Raw genomic sequence first — 20,338 nt, 5'->3', positions numbered from 1 at the left:
ATGATGCGCATCCATCTACTTCCACAAACTGAGTACGTCGTGTAAGATAGTCGTGAAACCAAGAAACTAATTTAGAGCTTGAAACGTGAGCATTTGGTTTGAGGAGCAAGTGCTCGTGGGCCACTCGATCGAATGCCTCGGGGAGGTCCAAGAGCAAGACATTTGTGTGTAAGTTTTCATGAACTGCTGCAGACAAGTCGTGAATAAGGTCTGAAAGAGCCGTAGCCGTCGAATATCCTTTGCGGAAACCATGCTGTAGAGGATTTATGAGGTGATTACACTCTACATACATCAAAGACCTTTTAGAGGAAATGACAGAACTCTTCAAAATTGCACTGACCACTGACGCCGTGTACGTCAAGAAGATCGTCCTGGTCCCGAAGGTCCCGAGGTATGCCATTCCGTCAGGTCGTATAGATCGAAAAACAGAGAGACAGAAATGGTTTCGAAGAAAAGTCTCTCGTATTTGCGTTTACTTTCGTAAAAGTTTATCAACGGTGCCTCGCTCTGACTGGGAACCACTCTGGTATTTATCAAACGATTTGTTCTCGTCCAACACATGAATTAACCTTGCATTTACCATCCTCATATATGTTTTCCCCACACAGCTTGTCAGGGCAATTGGCCTGCAGGTAGAAGCCGTGGAAGGGCCTTTATTTGGTTTCAAAATGGGAACAACCTTAGCTAGCTCCCTGCATAACGGAGGAGTCTCTTCATGCCATGCACGGTTAGAGAACTGAAGGAGCACTTGCTCTGAAGTGGGGCTTAAATTACGAATCATTTCATAATGTATTTCATCTGGGCCTGGTGCTAAGGACCTTACACAGCTGAGGGCCCTCTGTTGTTCAGTAAAGTTTGTGCTATATGGTTCATAGTTTTGGTTGTGTAGCTTGATGTTTAAAAAACCTTGACTATAATTTCGTGAACTATACACCATTTGAAAGTGTCTGTCCAACGCGTTAGCTTGTTCCCATAAAGAGCTATATGGAACTCCATTTTGGGACAGAATGAGTACAGTAAAGCCATGATATTGGCTGCTAACGCTCTTTATTCTATCCCACGCAATTTTAGCTGTGGCGTTGCTTTTTATTGTAGTTACGAAGTCACGCTAGGACTTCCTTTTTGCTTCTCGTCTCACTCGTTTTGCAGCTGCCCGTTTTCTTTTTAATTCGCTCATGTTCTGCACTGAAGAGTATCGTCTAAATATAGCCCAGGCCTTTTCTTGGTCTTTACGTGCATTCCTGCAGTCGTCGTTTCATCAGGGTTTGGAGGGTTTTGGTAGTGATTGTGATATTCGAGGAATGGTTGTAACAGCTGCTTTGCTTATAGTGTTTTACATTATTTCCTTCATCAATGTTCATATTATCCAGAGAGGACGACGAGATTTCTGAGAGTTCTGTAAATACCAACCAGTCAGCGTATTGAGTTTCCATCGAGATTGTCGTGTGTATAAGGACGTGCGGCTTGAAAGAAGTTTAACCCATGTATGGAAACGGTCACTCCCGAAGGGCTTTGTATCACTTGTCATTTAAGGTCTTGGAACACTGAACCACTACAAAAGGTAATGTCTGGAACTCATCGCCGCTTCACATTGGAAAGACGTCATCACTTATTTCTTTCAAAATCGATGTGTGTAGTCACACTGACACCATGTAATTCACTTCGCATGTCAGTCCTTTATTCATTGTGAACCTTGGTTGTCGCCTCTTTCAGCGAGTTGGTGGTGTGATAACTGAATTGTAAATAAATGTGGTAAAACTATGTATAATTATACTAATTATACTCCATCCCTTATTTGCTAATGATTAGTAGCTGGGCGTGTATGTTATCCCTGCTCAATAACTATTGATCCCAGCACCAATTTTTAACCCTGGGACCTGTCCATAAAAACACAAGTGCAACTTGTATTTCTAGAAAGAAAATAAACTTGAAACTTCAAAAGTGTTCACTCTTTCAACAGTGATCATGAAACGGGTGAATTTCATTTTATTAGAAGGGGCTGTGTCACGTCTTTGTCATCCTCAGTTGTCATGTACCCATGGTCAATGCGTGTAAGTAGTGCCAACGTTGTATTCAACGGCTGTGCGTCACGTTGTAAGTGTGCGCCTCGCGTTATCCCCTAGGATACCCGTTCGACGACGATCTCTTCGTCCTTTTACCATCCTCGATTATTAAACACCATTTTCGTAAACACTCCCCATCGTCATTGAACGCCCAGTACTTGTTACTAGTCGGACTCCCGTACTTTTCCTTGAACAGCTAGGTGGAAGTTCGTTTCTTTTTGTTACTTTTTTGCTGTTACCATGGCTGATCATCGTCCTTCTACACTCTAAGGAAAAAAGGAGTAAAACGGGGAGTAATTACAGCATCTGCTCCCCCTAGACTGCAATTACTTCCCATTTTAGTCCCCTGGCCCCGACATTTACTCCCCAGGACTGCGAATTGTCACTGAACATCGCAAATGGTCTCCTGAATGAAACATCCTACGTAAATATGTGCTCTTGGTCAATATGATGGCATAAGGCTGTATAACTCAGCCAACTTAGCAATTTTACAACACCACAGAGTAAGACACCGTTAGCGCTTCTTTCTTTGCAAATTGTGCCCTATGTACGGCGCAAGATTTTATATCACTCGATATATCACGGTTGACGGTTCGCTTCAAAGTATTTTCATGCATGCACACGAATTATGTACCTGGGACTCTTACGACAGTCTTAAAGTCTACACTCTGTGACATTCATTTACTCCAGAAAGGGACTATTTTTTTGTGGCAATGCATTTAGACCTCAAAAGGAGTAAAATTACTCCTTCTTTTCTTCCCTCGTTGTCTGAGTTTCCTGTTCCCCAGTCCGCTCTCACAGATGGCGCTGACGAGAGTCGAATAGTTTGCACTAACAGCTCATCGTTCTGCACAGCTGGTAAGAGGAGAACAGTTTTACTAGCGGCAGACTCGGACATTTTTCCTTGGAGTGACCTGTAACACGGCATTTCGTAAAGGTCACGAGCTAATATTCGTGCGTACGCTCCTTCATTTTCTAAACCACGTTCTTCCAATGTAAACTGCTGAAAGCTCATTAGGTTCGAGTGCCTCCCGCGCGTGCCGTGAGCCTGCCAATTAGCGAAATCTTAATCATTTGTTAAGTTCACACTTTCGAGACGGTGTCGAAAACACGTGAATAGAAGCTGCAAGAAAACGTGACCTAATTAAGATTTTACCGCACGGGTCTACAGGTATCACCGAGCTCGGTTGTGTCTTAGTAAATGCTAGTCAGCACACTTAGTTTGCTCAATTCGTCACCTTGCTGTCGACCTTTAATTTTGAGCCCACAGATACTCCGTTTTCTATCGTCCTAAAGTGATATCTCCACCACGTAGCGAACATCGTATCTGAAGTAGCTTTTGATATTCAGTCCCTTCGAGACTCAACCCCTCTGTCGATCACACTCCTTGGAAGCAAAAAAATGCTCCATACCTTTTCCGCCGTTTACCTTGCCATTATCGTCTTCGCGCTATGCACCGCAGTCTCAAGACATGCCTCCACCGCCATGGGTAAGTCTTGTTCATTCCAATATAAAAATGCCTTCTGAAACCACATAGTTACACGTTGCTTACCTGCGTACTGGTGACGAATACCCAGTAAGGCCGAAACGGCTGTCTAGTGCTGGGATAGCGCCGTCATTGCTGTAAGCTGATACACGTCCACCCTGGTTAATGTGCGGATAAAAACGGCACAAACTAACAAACCCCAACTTGTAATCAGTAACTTCGAATTCCCTTTATGATTTGCGCCCAGGTCTCGTTATACTTACAAGAATACGCTATGGGTATGTTTGCAGTAATTTATAAGTGAGCCGCCGATGGAAGTCACAAGGAAGGAAAAACATGCAACTCTAACATCAAGGTTTTATCTGCAGAACTTTTCAACTTCAAAGCTCGTAATGTTTTAATTGATATTTCACAATCCTGATGAACCGTGTGTAGGTATTTGAATTCTGTATGCGTATATACGAGGTGACCTCTTTCAATCGAAAGACAATTTTAGAAAAAAGTCAGGCGCACCACTACACGTACGATGGCTTCTTGAGCTCGGTGGACATTACAGGGCCTCGTACCTGTCCGTTCCTCTAGTGTAATTCACTGAAATTCAATAATTCGCCTTTTTGGTTAGAATTTGATAAATATACAATGTGGACACTCCAAAAAGCTAGAAGAAAGTCAAAGTACCACATGCCTGGTTAGCTTTGTTGCTTACCACAGTCGCCCAGTATCTGCAGTATGAGTTGTTGTAACGCGTTATATTCGGTGTGTGCGTACAGAGGGGTTCTGTTTTATTTCTCGACGATTTTCGCCGATCCTCTATTCCTTAAAAATATAGCCACCGAAAACCACCAATTCGTGGTCAGTGAAGTCCCACTGATTTTTTCCAACGGAATCTGGAATGAACTAAACACCGCAAAACCGGGAACGCTAATTGTAATACTATTGCTACTACTTTTGCTACTTTTTGCTACTACTACTTTTGAGTATTTGTATTAAGCATTCTAACAGCCATTTTCAAGATGTATGTGTATAATACATGTAAAACCTATATTATAATACACAAAAATCCAGGTCTTACATGAATTATAGCACTTTTGAAGGTGTGATACTTTCACAAAGGTCGTAAGTCCGACCTGCTGAGTGTTGCTAGTGCACTTTATCGATCACATTTTACGGTCTCGCAAACATTTGCACACGAAGAAGGCCCCTATTATTCCCCAGCCCAAATTTACCCAAAGGAAGTGACCTCGGGCCCGAGGTTACAGGAGGCTTCACCCACGACCTACTAGATTATAACAACCATATCACATTCAGAAAACCCTATGAGGAGTCCGTCCGCACGATCCGCCAGGGGCGCTACTGATCGGCACAACACGATTGGACGATCGAAATTTGAATTCCGAACGCGCAGAAGCGTGTGTACGACTACCGTAGCAGACGACAGCGATAGCCCCTATGAAAACGCGTAGAATGATGATGATAATCAACCTCAGAATGAAACATCTGTGGAACGTCCACCGCTTGTACAGAAATACTAAGGTAAGCTCAAGTACAAAGTATTGTAGAAGTTGAGGAAGCAATAACTGGGACGATGAGAAGCGCCACCACTACCTTCCAACAATGCGGCGCGTAGAAGGGGTGCGCCTGACATGGTATTTATAATCTAGTAGTTCGTGGCTTCACCGCATCCAGTCCCTTCACAAGGACGAGTCATCCCGTTGCAAGCCCTTTGTCGTGCGAAAAAGTGCGCCCAGTGCAGTCACACGCTCTTGAACGGCGCACATTTTATCATCCAGCCTGGACAAAACCAAGGCTCTACCACATTGAGAGCACGCTGTTCATTGTGGTCAAATTGATCAGCACTACCTCATCATATTCGGAAAGCCATGGACGATGCAGCACTACCTCTTCGATAACATGCAAAAAATCTAAGCACCTGAAATAATAGAAATAAAAAATCTGTGAATATGTCAACACCAAGATTCTCGAACAGAAATAAAATGATGATTGGAGGATGACTGTCTAAATACGTAATCCACGTATTGCATTTCTTTTCTCTCCTTCGTTCCTTTCTTTTTCCACAGGTTACGGATTAATGCATTACAAGCAGGGAAGGATCACGGACGTATTTTCGTTACCGTTTCCATTTACATTAATGCTGTGTTTTCGTTTCCGTTATCCGTTTTTGATACCAGCTTTTAATTTCGTTCCCGTTGCGTTTCCGTTACTGGTTCCGGTAACGGAACGGCTTTTACAGAGCTGCGGGAGAACAGCCCGTCCGGCTCGGTGAGCACCCTGTTTTGCCCAAGTGCTTCTTCGGTGTCACGTGTACACACTACACAAGTAATTTTACGTCGTTGGGATGGCACAGCTTGCAAGATTTTTAAAGAAGTGAACATGTCTTCAGTCACTCTGAGTCCAGCAACCCAAGATGGGCGTAACCTTCATCCAATGTTGCAGTCATAGGCGGACGCTCTCAGTAGTTAACAATAATGACACGGGGAAATGAAGAAAAGTACAAAAAATCGCATATGCTGTCATCCTCGTGGTATGGTGGAGTAGAGTGCGTGGAGTCTATGTTGTGTAAGTGTCATGTCTTGATGTCAGCTAAGTAGGTGATGTCACAAGTAGGTAAGCGAGTGCTGCAGCCTCGATATCCAATATTGCCCTTTGTTTCCATTCTGTCGTGTAGTATTTAAAGCATTTCGGGGAATGATGTCATCAAAATGCAAAAATAAAATGAAAGGTCACTGAAACGTCACCGCACAACAGTACTAGCCATTACCCGAATTCAATACCGGAAGACAATTTTTGTTTCCGTTTCTGTTTGCGGTATTGGCGGAGAGTGGTAGGCGTTTCCGTTATCGTTACTAGAGCCCTGCACGGGCCGACTTTTCCGGGCCCGACCCGGCCCGGGCGCATCGAAAAATGGCCCGGCCGGGCCCGGTGACTCAGCGCGTAGATCCCGGCCTAGTATGCATAGGTGGGTATTTTCCAGCGGCCTCACTCATCCTCACCTCACGAAGCACATACTTTATTGGCCTCACTCACCCTCACCAAATCTTCCTCACCGGTAACTAAACCTCAGTCACCCTCACCCTCACATTCCATTTTAAATTTTGCCCTTACAAACGTCATCTCAGGGCATCGGGATCCCGAGAGGCCTTATCATCCTCATCCTCACATGCCTTCACCTCATGAGGCTATTCACAACCCTTATGACCTCACGTATCTTCACCTCATGAGGTCCTCATCCTCACGTGTCCTCACCTCATGAGGGCCCTCATGTCCTCACGGCGCCTCACGTACTTTCGCCTAATGAGGACCCCCATGGCCTCACGACCCCTCATCCTCACGAGTCTCGCCTCGTGAATACCGTTATGGCGTGACGTGTCTTCAAGTCACTAGTAGGCACATAAGCCTTAAAAGAACTTTCCTTCATGTTCACCTGACACGTCGGCGTTGAACTACTGTGTCAGTAGTTGGTACTAATGATACTGCGCGGCATTCAACTGCTTAAGGGTTTCGTCGAGTGATTGGATAAATTTGGTAACAATTGCTACTGTCACAGTGAGATATAACGTTAGTGTTTGGCATCAGCAAAGACGAGCCCGAACCCATCACCTCATCTGTGAGGTGCGTCACGGACCGTCAGGACTTCACGACCTCATCCGTGAGGTCCCTCACGAAAGGCCTCACAGCCTCATCCGTGAGGTCCCTCACGAAAGGCTTCACAGCCTCATCCATGAGGTTCCTCACGAAAGGCCTCATGACCTCATCCGTGAGGTTCCTCACAAAGGGCCTCACGGCCTCATCCGTGAGGCTCCTCACAGAATTAGTTGTACCCTCACGTATTGATGGCCTCACGACGACTGGCCTCATGAGGGCCCTCACAGTGGGCCTCATGAGGGACAATGCCTCACGACTGTCCTCGTGAGGAACATTCAGCGTGGTCTGGCCTCACTCACCCTCACCTCATCGTCGTGAGGTGAGGGTGAGGCGTTCTCATGAGGGTCCTCATGAGTGAGGACGCCCAGCTATGCTAGTATGTCTCAATAGTAAGCCTCAATTGAGTCTTAGCCTTGAGACGTGTTGTGCCTGTCCGTTTATGTCCCTTTGTCTTGGGGTTTTACATTATGCATGATCTTCACCAGCTCGCTTGCTTCTTAGTCATTTCTTCATAATGCAGCCACAAAGCATATATGCAGTCTGACAAAATAAAGTTGCAAGAATAATACATCCGTGACTTCTGTGCAATCTCAGAACTCACAATTGCAGAAATCACAGTTTCTGCAATCACAGTTGCAGAAACCAAGAGATGACGGCGGTATTGTGGCGCTGCCTGTTAGCCACTGAACCAACTGTGCGGTGAAAACGATCAGAGAGTCTGCACACTGTCAGGAAGCACTGCGGTATCGCCATAGTATCGCTGTACAACACACAGTTAATTTCGAGCTGCACCACTCGTTCTTCCCGTGGCGTTAGCGGTCCCAAAAATTGTGGTCATGTCGTTGACAGCCTTCAAATCCTCCGTTTCGGACATCACGCGGTCGGAGAACGCCCGGAGTTTCCGAAGCAGTAGCAGACGCTCCGGCCTGCGCTGTGTTCCTAACCTGGATCATGTGATCCCAGGTCCGATGAGGAGCGTCCCTGCCACTCACGTCACCTAGTGACGCGCGTGGAGGCGCTCATCACGGGTCTATCGTGAAGGCGAAGGAGTGTGTTTTGCACACAGGAGATTCGGGGGCTTTTGCAGGCGTCCCAATTTCGCTACGATAGCACTAATTGTAGAAAAACTGTTTTCGGCTGCCTAACATTCCATACCGACCAAAAACAGAAACAAAGTTGTGCGAGTCTAGACTGTTCCATTAAGCGTATATGCTGAGCACACTGCCGTTTACACCGACGGGTCCTCTACACCTATAAGTTCATCAGCCGCCTTCGTTATGGACCTTTTCACAATGGGCTATGCGCATGCGTATGACATTGAGGCGCCGGGGAGGATTACATCCGTCTTAACTAGATGGCGCAGTGTGGGGACGTTAGAAGTGGGGACCAGTGGGGAGACCGCACGAATGGTGCGAGCTCCCGGAGCTGACCCTTAATTAGCCGTTCAGTACTCACGTAAGGTTTCCGTCAGGATGTCAGCCTCACCGTATAGAACTTACCGGCAGTAAGAAGGGAGTTGCCTCAGGACAGAAGCCGCCGATATTTCGAACAGAGACTGTTCTTCTTCTGGGCACCGTCCTCATCATTGGCATGGTATTTAAAGGGTTAGGTGTGACGTGTTTAAAGGTACATGCGAATTGTGGGTCAACAGCCCGGAGGGAAGAAAGGGTCCGTGCGGGCTTCTACGGCCGGAGTGAATGGCTGCTTTGTTAGGGTGTGGAGGGGATTATGTGAACGTAGTCATCTAGGCTACAGACCGGTTACAGAAAATGGAAGGTTCACGAACACGTGGACGAAACGGGACAACAGGCAAGAATTGGCAAGCATAGCGAAAGATAAGGAGGTTAGTGGTTACGTGGGGAAAATTCCAGAACAAGCAAAGTTTTTTTTTTCTTTTTTTTAAATAATATTTGTAATACAAAGTTGTGGCATGCAATAAAGAATGCAGAAAGCAGTGGCCATGCAGAACATAACAGATGATAATGGGGGTAAAAGAGAAAAGCATATTTTATTTGTGAAGTGTTTCTAGGGTGCCTTGTGATTTGTTGATACCGGACGGGTGAAGAGCGTTGAACTTGTATATGAGATAAGACTCCCTATCACGGCTGTCACGTGTGGATCTAAACCCGGTTTCTAGAATATATAGTTTAATGTTGTCAAAATTGTGACCAGGAACGTTAAAGTGTTCGGCGACTGCTTTGGGGAGTTTGTTGGACGTGTCGGTTCTGTGTCCGGTAAGGCGGTTGTTCATTTGTTGGCCGGTTTCACCAATGTATTGCATAGAGCAGTCGCCGCATTGAATGCAGTATATGACATTGGAGCTTGCGCATGTGAATGCGTGGTTAACGGGGTGGGTGTAATTGCTCGCAGTGCTTTTGATGGAGTTAGCGTGTTGAACGTGCTTGCATGTTTTGCAGCGCGGGAGGTTGCAGGGCCATGTTCCCGTGTACGGGGCGCTCGTTTTGCTGATTTTGGCGTTGACCAAGGAGTCTGCTAGGTTTTTTGCGCGTCGGTATGTGACCTGTATGGGATGGGTGAATATATTGCTAAGTCGGTCACTGCTTTGGAGGAGGGGCTCGTGCTTCTTTAGAATGGCTTTGATGTTTGGAAGTGCGTTGGAATATCTTGTGATGAAGCTTATTTGGCACGCGTCAGGATTTTTTCGGTTTTCCAGAACCTCGTTTCGATCGAGTGTGAGTGCCTTGCGACGGAATTCGGTTAGGAGGGAGTCTGGATAGTCCCTTTGGGCAAGTGTACTGCAGAGTTCGTCAAGCTTCTCAGCGTAATCTGTGTCGTTTGAACAAATTCTGCGTAGTCTTACACTCTGCCCATTAGGAATTCCAACCTTACAGTGGCGCGGGTGGTGACTCTTGAAGTGAAGGTATTGTTGTTTGTCAGTTGTCTTTTTGTACAGGGTTGTGATGAGGTTGCCGTTGTCTAGTGATACTGTGGTGTCGAGGAAGTTAATTAAGTGAGTTGACTGTTGTGATGTGAACTTTATGGTGCTATGCGCGGTGTTCAGTAGATCTACGAACTTTTGAAATTCATGTTCCCCGTGTTCCCATATTATCAGTATATCATCGATGTATCGAAGGTACACAGTGGGTTTTAATGAGAGGGCGCTGAGAACTTTGTTTTCCAAGAAACCCATGAATATATTTGCGTATGTGGGTGCAACAGGTGTGCCCATACTTGTACCGTGTACTTGTAGGTAGTATTCGCCATTGAACTCGAAGTAGTTCAGTTTAAGGACCAAGTCCATTAGAGCGAGTATGGTTTCCGTGTCTTTTCTGATGTTTGTTGTAGAAAGGGTATTGCAGAGGGCTGTGATTCCGTCGTTGTGTGGGATGTTAGTATACAGTGATGTCACATCCAGCGTGGCTAGTATTGTGTCCCTACCAAATGTACGAGTGTTGTTTATATCTCTGATTATTCTGAGGAGGTGGGGTGTGTCTTGTACATGCGATAGCAGTGTTGTCGGAATATGGTTTAAATAGTGGTCCAGGAATTTCGAGAGTCTTTCTGTTGGTGTGTTGTTATTAGATACAATTGGCCTGCCGGGGATGTCAGCCGTATAGAGCTCGTTGGCGTGTACCTTGTGGATTTTGGGCAGTAAATAGAAACGCCCCGCGCTTGTGTTTGATGGGGTGAGATATCTGAGGTCATCACGTGTGATGAGCTTTCGTTCGTGGAGGTCCTGTATGGTATGGGTTATTAGCGCCGTGTACTCCTTTGTTGGGTCATGCTCCAGTTTGAGGTAGTGTTGCGTATTGTTGAGTTGCCTATGAGCTTCAGAAATATATTTATCTGTGGGCCAGATGACGATACTCCCACCCTTATCTGCGGGCTTGATAATGATATCATCTCTGTCAGCTAGCGCTTTGATGATGTCACGCTGTGTTTTAGTGAGGTTGTGACCACGCGAGCTTTGGGAAATACTGCGAAGGATGTCGTTGCTTACTTGTTTAATGTACATGTCTAATGCGGGTTCTCGGCCGTGATTTGGTGTCCAGGTTGATGGTAGTCGGAGGTCGTTGTTGTTTTCTTGTGTTGTATCAGCGAAGAATTCTCTAAGGCGTAGCCGTCTCGCAAAGTCTGATATGTCTTTGTGGATTTCGTATTCGTTAACAGAATTGAGTGTAGGGCAGAATGTTAACCCCCTAGAGAGGACTTGTAGTTCGTCGCTGGTTAGTGAGCGTGATATATCTATTACGGTGCTTGCGTCAGCGTTTTCTCGGGGTGAGTCAGCGATGTTGCGGAGAGTTGTGGTTGTGGTGCTGGAAATGATTTGTTCGGCTGCTGCGTGTGTCGTGTTAGTGGGTCCGGTATCCGTGTCGTTGTTGGAATTAGGTTTTCCGAGTTTTCATGTGGGCGATCTCCAGCGCACTCTCATCGGGTACTCCTCCCACGGACGAAGGGCAGCCGTGGGTGAGGATGTCCTTACGGAACCAGAATTTCTCTGTCAGGACAGCGTCCCGCTTCTGCGCGATTTTCATGTTCTCGTCTACCTTCGAGATGGGCACGATGAGGTCAAGGTCGAAGGTGAGAATTACCCGCGTAAGAAGCACAACGAACACGACGTACGCTGCGTTCTCGAATTCTGTCATTTGAAGCTCTGTAGGCCTGAACTCGACTCGCCATCCGATGCTGCTCTTAGGTGGCGGGGGTTTGAATCGCAAGGAGTGCCAGCTTGTCGACTGCAGGTTCTCAAAGTGATCAAAATCGATATTGTCGTGTTGCTTCAGTTTCTCGCTAAAGAGGCAAAGAGTATCACGGATGAAGACGTGCGACAGGTGTCTCGCCAATGGTTCCTCTACGTTTGCCGAACGAAGTGCCTGGTATACTTTTGCGTCGCAAGCCATTGGGACGTCGTTGAAGTGCTGGCCCTTTGAGGAAAGGTACCAAGGGATGCTCGCGTAGCGAGGTCGTTTGATCAGGTGCGCGTCGGGGCCCAATGGTTTTAATCCCATTTCCTCATCCGTTCTGTCGTCGACGGACTGAGTTATGACGTCAAAACGGCAGTCTGTGTCGACAAGGTAGCCTCTAAAAGCAGGACTGCTTGCACTTAAAGCCAGCATAAGAGGACATATATTTGCCAGTTGGTCGTATAAGTCCTTGGCTTCAGTCAAGTCGCATGCCTGGAAGGTGACTTGCAGGCAACAATTTCCCATTCCGAAGCCCATCGCGTCCATGTAGACGTGGCCTGGTCGGGCAGATCTCTCAGCTTCTCCGTCATCTCCGAGCGCTCTCCAGTCTTCAGTGAAAGGCCACCTTGTATTGTCGTCCTTGTAAATTGGGACGTTGATGACGACACGTTTCCCACGTCGTTCCCTGATGTTACGAGCGAGGGTCTTAAAGCGAGGATGAGCCGGGAACACCATTTCCTCGGGCAGGAACAAGGACGGCATGTGGGCAGCCTTCAGCGACGGTGTGTACACCGGAAAAGTGTATTGTGGGCAGCCCAAGGTTGGGAACGTTGTTATGCATATGATCTCTTCATCTTTCGCGAGAAGGGCGCGTACCTCGGCTCTGCGTTCCCGCATGTTGTGCTCAACAACGTTATAATGCGACACCAAGTCCCCGTACGGAGCATTCGGAATGGCTTCAATGGCGCAGACAGCGAATTCTGGATGCCAGGAACACAGGGAACGGTCACGGCCGTCTCTTTCGTTGAGGGTGGAGAGCAGTTGAGCGGCCCTTAGGCAGAGCTGGGCTCGACGATTTTCGTGATCAAACCGAACCAGCATGTATTCGATCTCGTCGCCCCAGCGCAGACAGTCGTGCTTGCGGTTTTTCGAGCTGTGGTACTGGATGATGAACTGGAGGATCCCATGATGGCGGACGTGTTCACAGAGCCGCTTTGTTTCTTCCCAAGAGAGTGGCGACCCTTCAGAAAGCAAACCCATTGTGAATGCAAGGCCCTTATGCGTTCCACCGTTCAACTTGATGGCCTAGAAGAGAATGCGAGAGTCCGTTGTACTGCGCGCTTTTGCTTCTTCTTCTTCTTCAGTCTCCGGCATCGAGGGTGCTCGACACTTCTTCCACTACGTGTGTATTCACACGAGCGACATCCTCACGGAATATTCTTGTGGATGAAAAAGCAAAAACACCACTATCGGAGCATTCACACGGTGTGGAATATCGGGAGTGGCGTACTGCGTATTTAGCAGACGACACCATCAGCGTGTCTTCTTGTCGTCTACCACGGAATATCTGGTGGCTGTGTAGTAGGATATTCCACACGGTTGGCATGCAGTGCACGTGAAGACACGACGTTCAGCGCTCGCGCTCACGCGACAGCAGAAAGCTAGGACGCTTTCTGTATCTTCTGCTTCTGGGGGAATGTCGCTTGTGTGAATACACGGTACGGCTAAGAGTCCATCGGAAAAGGTTATGGAGTGCAGGGTGCATCACCTGTCGGATGCAAATGAACAGAAACAGTTGCGGATACTGGAGGTGGTGATGCTTGGGGGTGATGGCGGTTTCATGCTTGCCGTAGCCGGTCCAGAGTGGCCCAAGAGAGTAAATCCCAACATCATTGACTGCAAGCTTCAGTACCCAACAGAGCATTGCGCTTTGATGCCCCTCTACAGGCCTTGTGCTCACCTCACACAGTCGAAATATTTCTAAATATATCCTGCTGGCACTGGAATAAAAAATTTATCCCAAGTATAATCATCACGACCCTATTCTCCGAGCCAGCGAGAGTTTTCACTCCAGTTTTTTCGCTTTAACAGCAGCGGAGTAGACATTTATATTTTAGTCACATAGAAGGTGTGCACTGCACTAACTTTCAAATACTCCATGGGGTCGAACCACTATTGTGTATTTCAGTTCTCCCATTTTTCAAGCAGAAGCTGGAACTCATCGCCGCTTCACATTGGAAAGACGTCATCACTTATTTCTTTCAAAATCGACGTGTGTAGTCACACTGACACCATGTAATTCACTTCGCATGTCAGTCATTTATTCATTGTGAACCTTGGTTGTCGCCTCTTTCAGCGAGTTGGTGGTGTGATAACTTGTAAATAAATGTGGTAAAACTATATTAAATTATACTAATTATACTCTATTTCTTATTTGCTAATGCTCTGATAATTAGTGGCTGGGCGTGTATATTATCCCTGCTCGATAACTATTGATCCCTGCACCAACTCTAGGACCTGTCCATAAAAACACAAGTGCAACTTGTATTTCTAGAAAGAAAATAAACTTTAAACTTCAAAAGTGTTCACTCTTTCAACAGTGATCATGAAATGGGTGCATTTCATTTTATTAGAAGGGGCTGTGTCACGTCTTTGTCATCCGCAGCTGTCATGTACCCCTGGTCAATGTGTGTAAGTACACTCTAAATCTTTTTACACCTTAAAGGGTGTAAATCAAAATGTTCATGGCGCACACCTTTTAAGGCGTATTTTAACACCCTCGTGGCAACTGGGGTGTAAAGGTTGTAACGCCGAATAAAACTGCTGGGTTCGTGGCAATATGCTGGTAACCGTGTATTCACAATTACCAGCATATTGCATATAATCACATTGAGGTCCATATATGTATGTATATCAAGCTGATTAAATGTGTGTGTAGACATGCGCAGCCGACATACAGAAAATCATGTATGGCGTGGCAGCTGTGCATGGCAATGAAGCATGGCAGCTGTATATAGCTTTATATAGCTTTAGTATATAGCTTAGACCTTCTCATGAGCAGGCACCTTCCGCATATGCATGTTCATTACTTAAAGCGTTGCATTTATGCGTTTCTTCAAGGCTTTGCAGTGTTGTACCCACAAATACCTAACCCCTGTACATTGTTCATTATCCGCGACTCATCAGGATGTTTGGTCCTCTCCTAGCTGTATCGTGTATGCGTTTCGAAGGGAAACACCAGCATTTTAAGATGTTGCTAGAAAAACTCGACATTTTAAGAACATAACCCTTTCATTAGCAAGAAGACATCAATTTTATCAAAAGTATGTGTGGTCGCACCCCTTCATCAGAAATGCCACATCTACTGATGGTTCCAAGGAGATACTACTTCAACATGCCCCAGAAGCAATTCAGAGTTATATTCATGACCGTGATATTCACGCACAATCTATTGTCTATGTAAAACGTGCAGATCATAATGATAACACATTTGCTCTTGGCTGTGCTGTTGCCAAAGAATCTTCCGAGGAGGACTTACCCGTGTTCGTTGAGATTACAGACATATACGATATTAACTCTGATTTCACCTGAACCTAGCCAGTTCGTTGCCTAGTTCAATGATCCCGTGGGGTGGAAGACATGTTTTAATACGACAGCATTAGGAGTGTCAAAATGGAATCACCTTCCCGAACCCTCCCGAACCACACCCTACGAACCCTACGAACCTTCCCGAACCACACTCACCGAGTCTCTTCGTCAGCTGGACTCTCGCCCTTTCTCCCTATCGAAATTGCTTGGTCCCTGGCCCAATCCAGCCCAGCAACGCTCTGCGCTCAAAGCTCTTCTGACATTTCTGGACACCATCGGACTTCGATCGTTATTGTGAAGGGGCTCGTTATTTCATTCCCCCCATTCCATCCAGCAATGGGGTAGAGTATCGCCTGTGGCGATGAAACTCCCCACTCTCCAAGGTCGAAAATAAAGTTGTTTCTCAAAATGGAAAAAAGCTGTATGTGTGTGTGTGTGTTCGTGTGTGTGATGGCGAAGTCTCACCGAGGCAGATGTATACCTGGACATATAAAGGGGATATAAGAGAGTAATTGTAAATGAAGGTAACGATTTGAAGTCGAAGTAGTCGAAGGTAATTAACAGTAAGAGGTAAGGGTAACTGAAATTAATTAGAGGTAATTAAAGACAATTAAAGCAATGAAGTTGAGTTTAAAGGTAACGAACGTAATATATACGTAATTAAGAGAAAGATTAAATAAAATTAAAGAACACCGAATGTAATCGCAGGTTACCGAGGTAACTCGATGTGATTAAAGGTGATTAACGTCAATTAAAGGGGAAGTGAGAGTAATTAAAGCGCATATAGATAATTAAAGGGAATGAAATGAAATTCAAGATAACCTCAGGTATCCTGTGGTTATCTTCGATAATTAAAGGTAATTGCAGAGTAACTGAAATTAATTGAGGCTAATTAACGGTTAAATAAAATGAACTTGCATATAGTAATCCAAACTGTCGAATCGGAAGTGAAGTATAGACTGGAAGTCGGGTTAGACCGTAAGTGGAGAACCAGAAGTCGAGTTTAGACCGGAAGCCGGATTTAGACCGGAAGTGGATACCCGAAAGTCGAGTATAGACTGGAAGTCGGGTTAGACCGGAAGTGGAGAACCAGAAGTCGAGTTTAGACCGGAAGTGGATACCCGAAAGTCAAGTATGGACTGGAAGTCGGGTTAGACAGGAAGTGGAGAACCAGAAGTCGAGTTTAGAGCGGAAGCAAGATTTAGACCGGAAGCGGATACCCGAAAGTCAAGTATGGACTGGAAGTCGGGTTAGACCGGAAGTGGAGAACCAGAAGTCGAGTTTAGACCGGAAGCCGGATTTAGACTGGAAGTGGATACCCGAAAGTCAAGTATGGACTGGAAGTCGGGTTAGACCGGAAGTGGAGAACCTGAAGTCGAGTTTAGATCGGAAGTCGGATTTAGACCGGAAGCGGATAAATGAAAGTCAAGTATGGACTGGAAGCCGGGTTAGACCGGAAGTAGAGAACCAGAAGTCGAGTTTAGATCGGAAGCCAGATTTAGACCGGAAGCGGATACCCGAAAGTCGAGTATGGACTGGAAGTCGGGTTAGACCGGAAGTGGAGAACCAGAAGTCGAGTTTAGACCGGAAGCCGGATTTAGACCGGAAGTGGATACCCGAAAGTCGAGTATAGACTGGAAGTCGGGTTAGACCGGAAGTGGAGAACCAGAAGTCGAGTTTAGACCGGAAGTGGATACCCGAAAGTCAAGTATGGACTGGAAGTCGGGTTAGACCGGAAGTGGAGAACCAGAAGTCGAGTTTAGAGCGGAAGCAAGATTTAGACCGGAAGCGGATACCCGAAAGTCAAGTATGGACTGGAAGTCGGGTTAGACCGGAAGTGGAGAACCAGAAGTCGAGTTTAGACCGGAAGCCGGATTTAGACCGGAAGTGGATACTCGAAAGTCAAGTATGGACTGGAAGTCGGGTTAGACCGGAAGTGGAGAACCTGAAGTCGAGTTTAGATCGGAAGTCGGATTTAGACCGGAAGCGGATAAATGAAAGTCAAGTATGGACTGGAAGCCGGGTTAGACCGGAAGTGGAGAACCAGAAGTCGAGTTTAGATCGGAAGCCGGATTTAGACCGGAAGCGGATACCCGAAAGTCAAGTATGGACTGGAAGTCGGGTTAGACCGGAAGTGGAGAACCAGAAGTCGAGTTTAGATCGGAAGCCGGATTTAGACCGGAAGCGGATACCCGAAAGTCAAGTATGGACTGGAAGTCGGGTTAGACCGGAAGTGGAGAACCAGAAGTCGAGTTTAGAGCGGAAGCCGGATTTAGACCGGAAGCGGATACCCGAAAGTCAAGTATGGACTGGAAGTCGGGTTAGACCGGAAGTGGAGAACCAGAACTCGAATTTAGATCGGAAGCCGGATTTAGACCGGAAGCGGATACCCGAAAGTCAAGTATGGACTGGAAGTCGGGTTAGACGGGAAGTGGAGAACCAGAAGTCGAGTTTAGACCGGAAGCCGGATTTAGACCGGAAGACCGGAAGCGGATACCCGAAAGTCAAGTATGGACTGGAAGTCGGGTTAGACCGGAAGTGGAGAACCAGAAGTCGAGTTTAGACCGGAAGCCGGATTTAGACCGGAAGTGGATACCCGAAAGTCAAGTATGGACTGGAAGTCGGGTTAGACCGGAAGTGGAGAACCAGAAGTCGAGTTTAGAGCGGAAGCCGGATTTAGATCGGAAGTGGATACCCGAAAGTCAAGTATGGACTGGAAGTCAGGTTAGACCGGAAGTGGAGAACCAGAAGTCGAGTTTAGAGTAGGGATGTCGCGAACCTTTTTCGAACCGCGAAGTTCGATGTCGAACCTGGGGGTTCGAATAGTTCGACGAACCTTCGAACTTTTCAACAGGTTCGCGGAGGTTCGCAAGGTCCGACTTATTTTTATGTTCTTTTTAAAAGCAAAGCATTGGCTTTTTTTCTTGCTTCCTTTGACCTCCTGGTGTCGGTGAAAAATCGAAATACATGTAGGACTTCCGAAGTAGTTGGATCACGGCTCACCGGGAAGGCCATTCCATAACAGTTTGCACTAACTCTAAGGAGGGTAAGAATTTGACACTACACAAAACGGAATCAAAAGTATTCTATATGTGAGCTATTGGGGCGAAATACTGAGACTGACATCGCACATGCCACTGAAGAAACACAAACGGCAAGGAGCAAGCAGTCACGCCATGCTATAGGCAAAAGATGGTGCCGCAATCTCAAAGATGGAATAAAAAACATTTCAGTTACGTCTTCGTACATATAAATTGTACACTACAATGCATATAAGTACAGAACGAGGTACGCTTCAGGACTCAGGGTGCGGCGCAACACTTGACGTTGATGGAAATTGCAAACAGTCTGCGATGCGTATGTTTTAAGTCATGCTATGTGTGCACTATATGGTTCCTGAGCCTAGAAACGTTTTTCTCTTCTTCTCGTGTTCCTAAAGTGATAATAATTTAAATAGCAATTTTTTGCAAAGTGATTTCTTCAGTCATTGAAAATTCTATGGAAGGTGCGCATGCGCAGACCAGTCGAACTTTATTCGAACTGTTCGACGAACTTTTCAAAAAAGTTCGTTTTTCTTCGAACCTGTGCGAACTCGAACCGCGGCCGGTTCGCGACATCCCTAGTTTAGAGCGGAAGCAAGATTTAGACCGGAAGCGGATACCCAAAAGTCAAGTATGGACTGAAAGTAGGGTTAGACCGGAAGTGGAGAACCAGAAGTCGAGTTTAGACCGGAAGCCGGATTTAGATCGGAAGTGGATACCCGAAAGTCAAGTATGGACTGGAAGTCAGGTTAGACCGGAAGTGGAGAACCAGAAGTCGAGTTTAGAGCGGAAGCAAGATTTAGACCGGAAGCGGATACCCAAAAGTCAAGTATGGACTGGAAGTCGGGTTAGACCGGAAGTGGAGAACCAGAAGTCGAGTTTAGACCGGAAGCAAGATTTAGACCGGAAGCGGATACCCGAAAGACAAGTACGGACTGGAAGTCGGGTTAGACCGGAAGTGGAGAATGAGAAGTCGAGTTTAGACCGGAAGCCCGATTTAGACCGGAAGTGGATACCTGAAAGTCAAGTATGGACTGGAAGTCGGGTTAGACCGGAAGTGTAGAACCAGAAGTCGAGTTTAGAGCGGAAGCAAGATTTAGACCAGAAGCGGATACCCGAAAGTCAAGTATGGACTGGAAGTCGGGTTAGACCGGAAGTGGAGAACCAGAAGTCGAGTTTAGACCAGAAGCCGGATTTAGACCGGAAGTGGATACCCGAAAGTCAAGTATGGACTGGAAGTCGGGTTAGACCGGAAGTGGAAAACCAGAAGTCGAGTTTAGACCGGAAGCAAGATTTAGACCGGAAGCGGATACCCGAAAGACAAGTACGGACTGGAAGTCGGGTTAGACCGGAAGTGGAGAACCAGAAGTCGAGTTTAGACCGGAAGCCAGATTTAGACCGGAAGTGGATACCCGAAAGTATGGACTGGAAAAGGCGCTAACGCATTTCTCTCGCATTTACAGCTAAATCGCCACTGAATATTTTTTTAAATGCGAAACGCATTCTACGGTTAGGGTGTGAAGTCAAACAAACGTCTCTCTCTTCGCTCATGGTGGTCTCCTGTGAAGCGTGCTATCACCACAGGGCGCGTGCGTACGAAAGAGAAGTGCCCTCTTAGTGAGCAACCGCAATAGTTTTAGCACAGGAGAGAGAAGTGTTTGGGGGTCCCAAAGCAATAGCGCCGTCGCCACTGCGCTTGCGCAAAACCCAAACCCCGCATTGGGTGTAAGGGTGCGCAAGCTATCTTCGAAAACTAGCTATTCAGCAGTATTGCTCGAGACCTGCACATAGACGGCCTATAGCCCTTCGCCACGTGTGAGCCAACTGCAGTGGCGTAGCCATAAAATTAAG

At 46.5% G+C, this 20,338-nt stretch overlaps 1 protein-coding gene across 1 annotated transcript; it reads right to left on the bottom strand.

Annotated features, from left to right (window-relative positions):
- Positions 1–11,558: 11,558 nt before the first annotated feature.
- LOC135368046 (glutamate--cysteine ligase catalytic subunit-like) lies at positions 11,559–13,181 on the bottom strand. The gene has a single exon (XM_064601124.1). The coding sequence runs from the start codon at positions 13,116–13,118 to the stop codon at positions 11,559–11,561; it is 1,560 nt and encodes a 519-aa protein (XP_064457194.1). The 5' UTR covers positions 13,119–13,181.
- Positions 13,182–20,338: the final 7,157 nt, after the last annotated feature.

Source organism: Ornithodoros turicata, chromosome 9 (genome assembly GCF_037126465.1).
Source record: "Ornithodoros turicata isolate Travis chromosome 9, ASM3712646v1, whole genome shotgun sequence".
Taxonomy (NCBI): Eukaryota; Metazoa; Arthropoda; class Arachnida; order Ixodida; family Argasidae; genus Ornithodoros; species Ornithodoros turicata.
The sequence above is the reverse complement of the archived record's forward strand: the minus strand, read 5'-3'. Positions and strand labels throughout refer to the sequence as shown.